The sequence below is a fragment of the Astyanax mexicanus genome, chromosome 6, assembly GCF_023375975.1.
Source record: "Astyanax mexicanus isolate ESR-SI-001 chromosome 6, AstMex3_surface, whole genome shotgun sequence".
Taxonomy (NCBI): Eukaryota; Metazoa; Chordata; class Actinopteri; order Characiformes; family Acestrorhamphidae; genus Astyanax; species Astyanax mexicanus.
Window position 1 is genome coordinate 2,098,083 of NC_064413.1, and position 12,926 is coordinate 2,111,008.

Here is a 12,926-nt window from a genome sequence, read left to right on the forward strand (position 1 = left end):
TGAGAACGAGATCCTAATGTGTGACCACAATTTATAAGGGGTGGGAAGGAGATCATGGAGATTAATTCTTTGGCCAGGATTTATTTATCTCCTTCCTAGGCCTTAATAAGATGTGGCCATCCATTACGATCTCATTTCCACGCTTTAATAAATTGTGTCCGCTCATTAACATCTCATCATCATCGTTTAATCCCCCCATCCATATTGCACTATTGTCTTGTGTCTTTGTCTCACATATGTCTACATCTGTGACCTTGCTGTATTGTACACATTATTTTTCCGTTCCCAATCCTTAATAAATCTAGGCCACGCATTACAATCTTGTTCCCAAACTTTAATAAGTCGTCCCCACACATTACTATCTCGTTCCCGCGCTTTAATAAGTTGTCCCCACTCATTACTATCTTGTTTCTATGTTTTTTAATAAGTAATGGCCATGCATTACTATCTTGTTCCCACTCTTTAATAAGTAATCCCCACACATTACTATCTCATTCCAGTGCTTTAATAAGTTGTCTCCTTGGATTATTGTGTTCCTATGCTTTACATTGCTATCTCGTTCCCAAACTTTAATTAGTGGTCCCCAAACATTACTATTTTGTTCCCATGTATTAATAAGTCGTAGCCACGTATTAGGCTCTTGTTTTCACACTTAACTAAATCTTTTTATGCATTTTGCAACAAAGTTAGGTTGGATTATACAACCATATTGAGGAAAAAAACAAAAACTAAAATAAGTATTGATTATTTTTTTTTCATTTGAGTAAAATTCAGATTGAGAGGGAAAGAGAAAAATAGAAAATTGGGAAAACAGATAAAATGCATTTCTTTTATAAGAACATTTTATTTCTCATTTTCATTAGAAATAAAATGTAACATATCTCCACTCCACCACTATATCACTGCATTTCCATTGTTTCTCTATCCAAATCCACTTTATCAGCTCTTTCACTAGCGGATATCCACTGAGTGCCATTTAACACCAGTTTAAACTGGACACCGCACCACAACCGGCCCACTAACCCACTAATCAGTGACCCTCTAACCTCTGAGAGAAGCTCTGGGTGTGTTTACAAACACGCTGTACTGCACATTTCAGCAATGTGGACGGGTTGCTCAACACATTTAAACCTTCCCTCGAAACCCTCCTCCTCCTCCTCCTCCTCCCAACACACCAAGCCTTATTTCAGGGGTGCAGTCGTGTTCCTACAACACAGAGACACACAACCACATGTGATAAATAGTTATCTGAATGTTATGGAGTCACACACACATGACTGCAGTACAGATAATTGTTTGTTTGTTTGTTTGTTGGGAATGTTGCTAACACACACAGTTATCCCTTGAGGACATATAAAGTTTAATCTGCACTGTGGTGGAGAATGTTGTTCTATATTAAATAAATACACAGAAATAAACTTTATTATAAAAAAAGTCATAATTTTTTAATTATGTAAATGGTAAATGGTAATAATCGTAAATGGTGAGCACATGATACTAAGTGGTGATCACCACATACTGTGTTGATACCAACATACTAAGTGGTGGGCAGTGGGCACCAGTTACTATGTGGTGAGCACCCGATACTAAGTGGTGAGAACCACATACTAAGTGTTGATCCACATTATAAGTGATTAGCAGCACATACTAAGTGAAGATTACGGCATGCTAAGTGGTGGGCCCCAGTTACTATGTGGTGAGCACCTGATACTTAGTCGTGAAAACCACACACTAATTGATGAGCTCCACATTCTAAGTGGTAGGCAGCGCATACTATGTGATGATCACCGCATGCTAAGTGGTGGGCACCAGTTACTATGTGGTGAGCAACTGATACTAAGGTGTGTTGATACCAACATACTAAGTGGTGTCAGTGGGCACCAGTTACTATGTAGTGAGCACTCGATACTAAGTATTGGTCACCACATACTTAGTGTTGATCCACATAATAAGTGATTAGCAGCACATACTAAGTGAAGATCACGGCATGCTAAGTGGTGGGCACCAGTTACTATGTGGTGAGCACCAGATACTAAGGTGTGGGAACCACATACTAAATGGTGAACAGATGATACTAAGTGGTGGGCACCAGTTACTATGTGTTGAACTCCAGATACTAATAGGAAACAAACAGTGTTCACAGTGCCATATAGTACCTGGGATTCACCATATAGTATCTGGTGTTTACTACTTAGTATGTGATGCTAACCACTTAATATCAGGAGCACACCACTTTTCTTTTTATAACCCCCCCCCCCAAAAAAAAAACCACTATATATATTGAAAATGTTATGCTCTATATATCTGTATTTATATCAAGTTATCTAATTTAAGATCAAGTTAACACCAGGTATTCTTTATATTATATTCTGAATATTTATATGTTTTCACAGCTACATATCAGATATTTATTTTATTTAACTAAAATGTTTAGATATTTGTATTATTAGAACTTGGTATCAGAAAGTAAAACATTCTATTATAATTGTAGTTATTAAACTCATTTTAAATGTCTCTATTTTATAAATTCACAAACTTCCTTTTAGACACCACAACTTCATTCGAAGTATTAATTTTATTACAAATTTATTCAGAACAATAATATCATATGTACAAGTGGATTTGACATTTCAACTGGGTGGAGAAATCTAAGTTAGGTGACTGGATGATTAATTATGACAAATTTATAAATTATATGGGAGGAAAGGAATGTGATTGGTCAGTTAGGGTCATTCCCTGTGATAGTGAGGACAGTGAGGATGATGAGAATGACAGTAAAGATGAGTAAACACCAGAAATGGGTCTGAGAAAAGGTTAAGAACTGAGGACAGTTAAGGGTCATGTCATGTGATGTGTGATGTGTATGGGTGAGAATCACATTCTCAAATCTGCTCACATTAAAGTGATAAACCTGGACTCAGTCATGTGATGCCAAAGAGCACAAGCGTGAAATAACCCGGCCACGAGTGAATTAACACAAAGCACAGACCCCAGCCCAGTTCAGCATCACGAAGCGCACCGAGATGTGCAAACACGATTAAACAACATAAACACACAAATACAGGAAATTCTGCTGGGGTTTCAATCACAGGTCGCCAAATAAGTTCAACATGAAAGCGCTTTGTTCAGGGGGATGTTTAAATTTGAGAACCTAAAGGGATTTAAAAACTGGGCCGAAGTGACCCGACATCAACCTTTACCTCATTTTAAACTGCAGCACAGAATTTTACACTAATATAGAAAAGCAGCACTTACCAAATTAAGAAAAAAATATCTCGAATATAATCAAGAAAAAGATGGATAATGAAAAGTCATTAAATTACAAGCTGAACTGTTCGAATTTTTCACCAGGCATAAAGTTATCCAAAAGCAGTGTGTAAGACTGGTGGAGGAGAACATGATGCAAAGATGCATGAAAAAAACTGTGATTAAAAACCAACCAGGGTTATTCCACCAAATATTGATTTCTGAATGAGTTTTTCTTACAATTCTTACACTTTGACTTTTATTTGATTGCACAATATGAAACAAATATATTTCATGTTTTGAGACAGAAAACTATATGTAAAAATAGACATAAAAAAACTAGACAACTATAACAAAATTACAGGTATGGAAGGCATAAAATATTTGTTTTATATTCAGTAAAAAAATACTGATGATGCACTGAAAATGAAGTTCAGGAAATATTTTACATTTTTTTTCCATTATTTAACATTTTTTTCATATTTTGCAATACATTCACAATCAGGATTTTCAGTAACATTTGTTTATCAAATATGAAATATTTTTATGTGATGCTTAAATAAAAATCTGCAACATATAGGTGACATATAAGGTTAATAACTGTGTACTGCGTCCTCATAAGCAGTCAAAAAGTCAAAGACAGAAAAAAGTCCTTCAGTATTGATTTATTTTGATAGAAAACAGAATTATCCTGTAAAATACATCTTCACAGATTTAAAGGTATCCACAAATCCATAGTTCTAATAAATCTTCATCAAATCAAAAATCTAAACCTTTTATTTTCTGCTTCAGCAACAAGAATAACATATATACAGGTGCTGGTCAACGAATTAGAATAATTTGAAATAGTGCAATCATGAAATTCTTTGAATGCATTTTTTGTGCAGAAAGCAAATCAGGTGTTCACCGCACCTGTCCTACTCGTTAGACTAATCACAGAACTCGTTACCTGGAAAAAAATTTGCTCAGCTGAGCTTTCCAAAAGGCCCATTTAGGCCATTTAACTGTGACACTGTTGTTTTATTGAATTAGAATAATGGAGAAACCGTTTCATTGAATTAGAATAATTTTTATTATAATTACAATCATCACTTTCTCAGTATTTTGTGGCTGCCCCCTTGGCTTGTATGACTGCCTGAAGTCTCCGCGGCATCGATTTGACCAGCTTGTCGCAAGTTTCCGCACTCACAGCTTCCCAGGCAGTGGCGATGTTCTGCTTCAGTTGGTCCAGCGTAGTAGGCTTTCTGTCGCGAATTTTCCGCTTGACGATGGCCCAAAGGTTTTCAATGACATTGAGGTCAGGCGAGTTGGCCGGCCATGCCAAAACTTCAAGCTGTTTTTTAGTGAACCAATCTTTGGTCGACTTTGCCGCATGAGCCGGTGCAAGATCCTGTTGAAATATGAAGTCTTCTTCGCCGAACTGTTCCTCAACAGTCGGAATCAGGAACGTTTCCAGAACATCTTGATATACGGCAGCATTGACAGTCTTCTTGAGGAAGCAGAGTTTCCCTACACCTCGAGCGGACATGCATCCCCAGACCATAACGCTCTGGGGAAACTTGACGGATCTTTTCACGCACTCGTGGTTGTAGGTTTCGCCACCACGACGCCAGACACGAGGACCTTGGTCACCGAAGGAGATGCAGAAGCGTGATTCGTCACTGAAGACCACTTTCTGCCAGTCTTCAGCAGTCCACTCACCGTGTTCTTTGGCCCACTTCAGCCGTTTCTCCATTTGTTTCTTGTTCAGCATCGGTTTTACTGCTGGAACGAGAGATTTGAAGCCGAGTTCGCGCAGACGACGGTAAGTGGTTGATCTGGAGACGTCAGCGCCGGTCTGCTTGTTCCACAAGTCGGTGAGCTCGAAAGTGGACTTGAACCGGTTGCTGACTGCGATCTTTCTCAGCTGCTTGTTGTCGCGAGCAGAAGTTTTTCGGACGCCGGAACAGTTGGTGCGCTTGCTGCAGTTTTTCTTGAGAGCTTTGCAGACGGAAGACTGGCTGATGCCGAGCTGCTCAGCAATTTTAGTTTGGGTCAAGCCTTGTTGGCGAAGGGCTTGAATTTGAGCCACTATTCCGGTTGAGAGGTCGCGCTGCTTACCCATGATTGATTTTACAACTTAGAAATTCTACTCAACCCTGACTTTATACTGCACAGTGAACACTCTTCACAGAAAACAAAAATTTGAGAATTTATTCTAATTCAATGAAACGGTTTCTCCATTATTCTAATTCAATAAAACAACAGTGTCACAGTGAAATGGCCTAAATGGGCCTTTTGGAAAGCTCAGCTGAGCAAATTTTTTTCCAGGTAACGAGTTCTGTGATTAGTCTAACGAGTAGGACAGGTTGCGGTGAACACCTGATTTGCTTTCTGCACAAAAAATGCATTCAAAGAATTTCATGATAGCACTATTTCAAATTATTCTAATTCGTTGACCAGCACCTGTACATATCAATTACCAGTTCACAAGAAAAAAAAAACTTAATAAATCATTTAATCATTTCATCATTTCATCAGTGTTTGATTGGTCAAGCTGCGACAGACACTATCGCTACAAAAATATATAAATAAAAAAATAAATCAATATCAATTACAAAAATCGTTTAACTTCAAAAACAACAGTTAAAAAAGACCTAATAAGGCATTTCAGCTAAATTGCAGTGCTTTCGTGAATTAATATTTATTGCTTGGAATGCATAGATAATGCACAGATTTGCATAAAACAACGTGCAGTTGAAAAAACTAAATAGAGTTACTTAAGAATTTGTTGATTAAATTGCCTAAAACTCAAATCTTAGCAGATTACGATCCAGATACTGATCACAAGAAGTGACCTGGTGTAAAAGCTGTAGGGAAAAATGGTTATTTTGTTAAATTGTTCCCAATATATTTGCAAAAATGTTTCTATTAAACATAAATTATTATTATATCCTTCATATAAAGGCAGTGATTCAAAGGTTATTTAATGTAGACAACGTTTCTATACAGCACCAAAAATGGCTCCACTATTGTTACGCCAGAAAATGCTTTTCTGGTACTATTTAGAAGCATTTTTGATAATAGAAAAAATTATAAAACAGTGTGAAGCTAAACTTTTGATCAGTATTGTTCTGAAATGCTGCAAGACTGAAATGTGCATACGTGATCTTGATCATTTGTGCTTGAAAAAAAAGAGAAAGCAATACAACAAGTTCCTTTAACATTATTACACACATTTGTTCATCGTACCACTGTGAGTGCAGTGCAGGCTATCACACCTTACCAGAACTTGTGCAAAAGTCAATGATCACCTTTAGCTGATTTAATTCACTGTACAAAAATGTTCATTAAGTACAAGTTCCTCACTTTTCAGGATACAATATTGCACAGATTAATAGATGAACCATGTGAAAGACCTGGTAGACCTCCAAGGTTGAGGTTAGCTTAATTAGGAGAAAAAATGGAAGACAATTAGATAAAAAAATATATATAGAGAGAGTTTTTTTTTTTTTCCCCATTTCCTCCCCCAATTTATACGGCCAATTACCCAACCCACTCTTTAGGACTCCCTCTATCACTAGTGATGCCCCAACACACCAGGAGGGTGAAGACTAACACATGCTTCTTCTGATACATGTGAAGTCAGCCACCACTTCTTCTCACAGCGCTAACACTCGGAGGAAAGCGCAACGACTTGGTTCTGATACATCAGCTCACAGACGCAGCCCTGTGCTGTGGACATCACCCTAGGAGTGATGTGGGGAGAGAGTGCCATCTACCCATCCGGAGGGAGCAGGGCCAATTGTGCTCCCTCTGAGCGCCGGCAGCTTGATGGTAAAGCTGCATGAGCGGGGGTTCGAACCTGCGACCTCCCGCTCATAGTGGCAGCGCTTTAGACCGCTGAGAGATTATTTTTTTTTTATTATACAATACTGACCTTTAAGTAGTGTATATCTTTCTGCAGATTTCTACAGCAATTCTGACAGTGAAGGAAATTCTGTGGAATTCCAGACTGAAAAATTGAAGAACTTGTACTTGATAACAGTTTTAGTTGGTAATTAAATTAATTAAGGTGTCTAACTTTTGCACAGTACAATACATTTATCTTAGCGTACATTACATTAATTTACAGAATTTTAACATCCAACTACTACAAGAAGACTAAAATATTAGAGGAGGTTCACACAAAAGGCATTTAGAGAACAAACTCTAGAGGAGTATACTCGGACACGATGACGATCATATAATTATATAAACTACTACAGGAAGCAGCTACTCAGGTAAGACTCTTATTGCATGTCTGAGCTTGGTTTGTTGTGTGTTTGTGTGTGTGTGAGCGAGTGTGTGTGAAATGTACAAAACCGCTATATGAGTTTGTGCTCAGATTTATGTGCTGATATTATGTTTATGTTATATGGAGAACATACAGGAAGCACCTTGAGGGTGGAAAGGAATTGACTAGTGTAGAATTTTATAGAAATAAGCAGTTGGCATGATGCTACGTTGATACTGTACATCTTTGCTACGCTAGCTCCTTTGCTAATGTGCTAAAGCTACGAGAAAAACACTTAAACACCAAACTTATGACTTGGCAGCAGTAAAAGGGAAAACTGTGCACTTTTTCCACCAAATTATTGCTTAAATGTCTTTTTTTGTGAAAGTTATGGATTATAGAGGCAGTTAAAGGAGCCCAAAACATACTGATGTCTCCTATTTCACCCCTTGGCCCTACCCCTTACCCCTTAGCCCAATTCTTGTTAGGCTGGAGGGGTCGATTAGGGGTGTAACGTTCAAAACAAGGGGTTTTATGAGAATCACTGGTAAGAAACCCAAAAATCTAAATATTTTTCCTGTTAAAAGTGACGATTAGCACTATATTACCAGAGTTTAATGTGTTGATTTAATGTTTCATGGACTTTTTTTTTTCATAACAAGCATAAAAAAAAAAGATCGCTTGTAGTTTGTCTCAGTAGCAAGCTAGCTAGCTAACTAACTTTCCCGTTCCACCTTAAATTATTCAACAGACGGCAGGGGCTGCAGCATTTAAGGCGGAACGGAAAAAATAGAGTAAAATAAAAGCTAATCAAAGCTAATTTCATCTCCCCATCACAGAGAAATTAAGAAATTGACAATAATAATTCATTTCTGAACCATCTCCCCCCCCTTTCTAAAGGCATGCAATAAAATACACCCGAAAAATGAGCTAGTTAGCAGCTAGGTTACTGAACTTTAGCGCTCCTGATTACGTAGCCGGCGCTTGAAGGGTTTCCCAATTCTTAGGGGGAGAATTTGACTCCTTCCCCTTGTAACTCTGTTCTAAAGGGAAGGGTTACACTCAAAAACAAGGGTTAGGGGTAAGTGGTATAAAGTGGTTTATAGTAAACTAAAGATTTGATTGTATTTGATTGTATTGGGGAATGTGTGGGGAACAGTGAACAGCAGTGAAGGACCTGAGGGAAGCTGCTGATTTAGATTAGATGGTCATACCCAGTGTATTATTCCATTTCGAATGGAAAACACTCTGTATGTTATTGTTATTGGAACGCTACCGTTGCAGTTTTGTGTACTTTAGCCTCTCTGGCATTAAAAACACACCCAATCACATCACTAGAGTTTCACCACTGTCTGTAATGCTAAAAGAATGTGGATCCATAGATACGCATCACGTAACACCAGCAGCTGACTCTGGCTTCTCCTCTCACTCCTCTCTGAATAGGACTTTAGCCTATGTAAAAATCATTACCCCACTGTCCCAAACTCTAATCTATCTCTTAAGTACCACAGGTCCATCTCAAAAGTTTGTGCTCTTTTTTTTACATGTCTGAAAGCCGGACTCAGCCCACAGTCCTCTCCGAGTTCAAGCTCACTATCTAACCCAGTGTGGGACGACTGCACTAAAATACATCCCATTCAAAAATACTGATCTGAGATTTTGAACTTCCGTCCTGTAAAAGCTGAAAGACTGATGATTCACGGGTCTATTTCTAAAGACTTTACTGCTTTATATTATTTATTTATTTATTCATTTATTTATTTAGCTTTGAGGTAAAATGTTTCAGTTTGTGAGCTTTCCTACACCAGGTACATATTTTGGTACCACTTTAAAATAAGGCTACCTATGAAGGGTTTATAAATGGTTTATAATTAGTTTATTAGTGGTTAGTAATTAGGTTGTAAATGCCTTAAAAATCATTAATAATCAGTTATAACACATATTTAGAAAGGCCAACAATATAGAAGGCTGTGGGTTCAATATTTGGCAAACAACAGGTCATTTGCATTTGCTTTTTCAACGTATGTGTTATAACTGATTATTAATGATTTTTAAGGCATTTTCAACCTAATTAGTAACCATTAATAAACTAATTGTAAATCATTTATAAACCCTTTATAAAGGTAGTCTTATTTTAAAGTGGTACCCATATTTTGATCTAAATATAGTTGAATTGAATTGAATTTCTGAATTTATTTTATTTTGGATCAGCAGGTTTGTAAAAAAAAAAAAAAAAAAAAGAGAGGCTCAGAAAAGGTGAGCAAAACTTCGCTGAAAGATTTCATAAAGCTTTTTATAAAGGGTTTTTATAGCCTTATAAAGACCTATTTCAAATAGGGGTAAATGTGATCATACTTGTTGAGAGAAAAAAAAACACATCAAAAGTAAATCAAAATGGGAAACGGCATTTGAGTTCTACATCAAATGAATTAATTTATTATTTTATATATATGTATATATTTTTTTTCTCCCTGATTTAGCTAAACTAATAGCCCATTCCAGTTCATGTTCGTTTTCTTCAGATAGTCCTATTCTTTTGGCAGTACTTCTTCTCCACAAAGACTAAACGAGCTTTGTTTATAGGTTTGCACATCTGTTTCAACAATATAATAAAAATATGTGCTATATAATAGTAGCAGCTAAACTCATTCATTAAGAAGAAGTGTCCACAAATATCTTTTTTTTACCATTTTTCTTTCACAACTAAGTAATGCTTACAGTTTATTATATACAAAACCCCCAAATATTGATACTTTAGCTAGCCACGTGTGCCAAACTAACAGTAAATATAGAGAAATAAGTGCAAATTAAGAGAATAGGTGGCAAAAAAAAATAATAATAATAATATTACATCTGTAAAAAGGGGTTTAACAGAATTTTTTTTAACAGAGTTTTTCACCTTCACATTTTAGAATATGTTAATATTAGTGTTGTTGCACTATATGTGCAAATCTGCTGATCCAAAAGCATGAATGCAAAATCGTCTTTGCTCCTACAGGTATTATTTTGAAATGATTTTTATTTTTATGTTGCTTCATGTGTTCTTTAAGTTAATTTTTTTATATATATCCAGTGGTTTCACCAGTTTTCCGTGTCCTAACAGCTCCAAGTGCCCTCTCCTCCTCCTCCTCCTCCTCTTTTTCCCACTAGTTTCAGCAGGAGCTGGTCTGCAGATTGCCCTCTGTGAGGATGGAGGTGATGCTGGTGGGGTCGTACAGCCCCTCGTCGTCGTCGTCCTCCGAGCTGAGGACTGAGGAGTCTATGGAAAGGTGTCTGGCCTGCTGGATCTTCCTCCTGAGAAGAGAGGAAACATGACTATGATGATGATGATGATGATGATGATGATGATGATGAAGATGATGAAGTGAAGGGGAAGCTCGGGGAGGGGGCGTGTTGTGTGCCGCCAGGCTAAGTAGCATATGTCAGTCTAATCTAAGAGTAAGAGGCATTATATATGCTGGTGTATTAGTGCTGCTCGGGAAAGTAAAGACCTTAAGAGATTAGGCCTGTTTGGTGTGTGTCTGGACATTCTGAAATCAGGAGACACACTGCTCTCTGCTTGCCTGTTCGGGTACTGCAGTCAGATGATTAGAGGTGTTTCATAAATATTAAGGAGCAGTAAATCCACTCTGCTGAAGTACAGCATTATAAGGGTGAGTTTCAGTGAAGTTTTTCCAGCACTAAGGCTTGGTGCAGCAGCATTAGCATTAGCCGCTAACCACAGCACTAGAGCTCTCGTTGTTCAGAGGCGAGCATATTAGACTGTAGTTTCACTCATTTGTTTTTCTGTATATTTGATTGTTACTTATTGTAACTCTGACTGAGGATCTCAATTTCAACACTCTGTCCTGTTTCCTAAATTCATTCTTAGATCTCACTTTATTTTAAAAATACAAATTTTGGGAAAATCAGAATAGCTATTAGCATAGCTGCCATTTAGCTGTTTTTCATGTGTTTGCTAATTCTATGCTAAAAACTCATTCTTGTTACTTTCATTCCTAATACTCCAAACATAAAAAGTAACAGGAGTGAGTGCCAGTAACTGGAACGAGTTCCAGTAACAGGAGTGATTTAAACTTGCAGTCAATCGTTTCTTTAAAATAAAGACTTTTTTGAGAGAAAATGAAAGGAATTTAATGGACTATACTTTTAAACAAGCTTTTTAAATGTCACATGAGTTTTGTAACTATTTTCAGCATTGAAACATTGTAAAAAAAAAGACAAAAAAAATTATATATATATATATAATATATATAATAATATATGTTTAATTTGGAAGAGTTTCAGCAAGCAAATGGCACAATTAAAAGACTAAATTAAAAAATGTACCACTTCAGCAGCAAATCAGTGAAACTCCCCTTTAAGATAAACCCTAATAAAGTCTCTATATGTAATAAAATAATGAATATATCTAAATCTATTGCTTTAGATATTTAAATCTTAATCTTTGCATGTTTTTGGGCATCACTATATTCGTGACACTAATCTCTTCATGCACACAAACACGGAGTCTTACTTGAGTTCGTTCTCCAGAGCCGTAACTCGAGTCTGAAGAGCCTCTTTCTGCTCCGTCTGCTCCTCCGTGTCTCGAACAGCTTTCCTCCGTAAGCCCTCCAACCGCTCCACCTCGCTCTCGCTCTCATCCACCTGCCTCTTCAGAGCCTTCACACGCAGAGCCAGCTTCACAGAACACAGATGCTTCATCAGCATTACAGCAGGAGGGATAGCGGAAATGTGGAGCTTAAAAACATTGTGTAGATCATAAAAATAAAAAGCTATTAAACCTGATCTCTCTGCTCTGAGAGCTGCTGCCGTTCTTCATCCAGAGTGATGTTCAGCTCCTTCACTTTCCTCTCCAGACGACGCTGAGTGGATAAAGCGCCGTTTTTCTCTCTGTATGATAAATATACACAAGAACATTTGGAAATGTAAAACTCTAGAGCATCACATAATAAAATCTTCTATGGAAAATCTAATTAGTTTATCTAATCTATTGATATAGATAAAAGTCATGTGGTGGCCAAGACCTAATGCATCTAAAAAAAAATCTGAATATCTTTAAAAACTTACTTTATTTCAATATTACATACATGTATTACAGACAGAGTGATCTATTTTAAGCGTTTATTTCTTTTATCGTTGATGATTATGATTGTGATGCTTACAGCCAATGAAAACCCAAAAATCATTGTCTCAGAAAATTTGAATTCTATACAAGACAAATTGGTACTTTTGGTATGCAGTGTGGGCAGTGTGCCAAGTCCTGCTGGAAAATGAAATCTCAAATCCGCATCTCCATAAAAGTTGTCAGTAGCAGAGGGAAGCTGTAAGATATGAAGTGCTGTAAGATTTTGTGGGAAAACAAAACTGCACTGACTTTAGACTTGATAATAAAACACAGTGGATCAACACCAGCAGATGACAG

At 37.1% G+C, this 12,926-nt stretch overlaps 1 protein-coding gene across 2 annotated transcripts in view; it reads right to left on the minus strand.

The window, feature by feature from the left end:
• Window positions 1–9,171: 9,171 nt before the first annotated feature.
• LOC103029857 (cingulin) overlaps window positions 9,172–12,926 on the minus strand; it is a 41,201-nt gene continuing 37,446 nt past the window's right edge. For both annotated transcript variants that reach the window (XM_022674196.2, XM_022674195.2), the window contains exons 19-21: window positions 12,286–12,394; window positions 12,018–12,181; window positions 9,172–10,795 (exon numbers count right to left, since the gene is read on the minus strand). In XM_022674196.2, coding sequence (XP_022529917.2) covers window positions 10,654–10,795; window positions 12,018–12,181; window positions 12,286–12,394 — 415 coding nt within the window. In that variant the 3' untranslated portion in view covers window positions 9,172–10,653. The remainder of the gene's footprint in view (window positions 10,796–12,017; window positions 12,182–12,285; window positions 12,395–12,926) is intronic.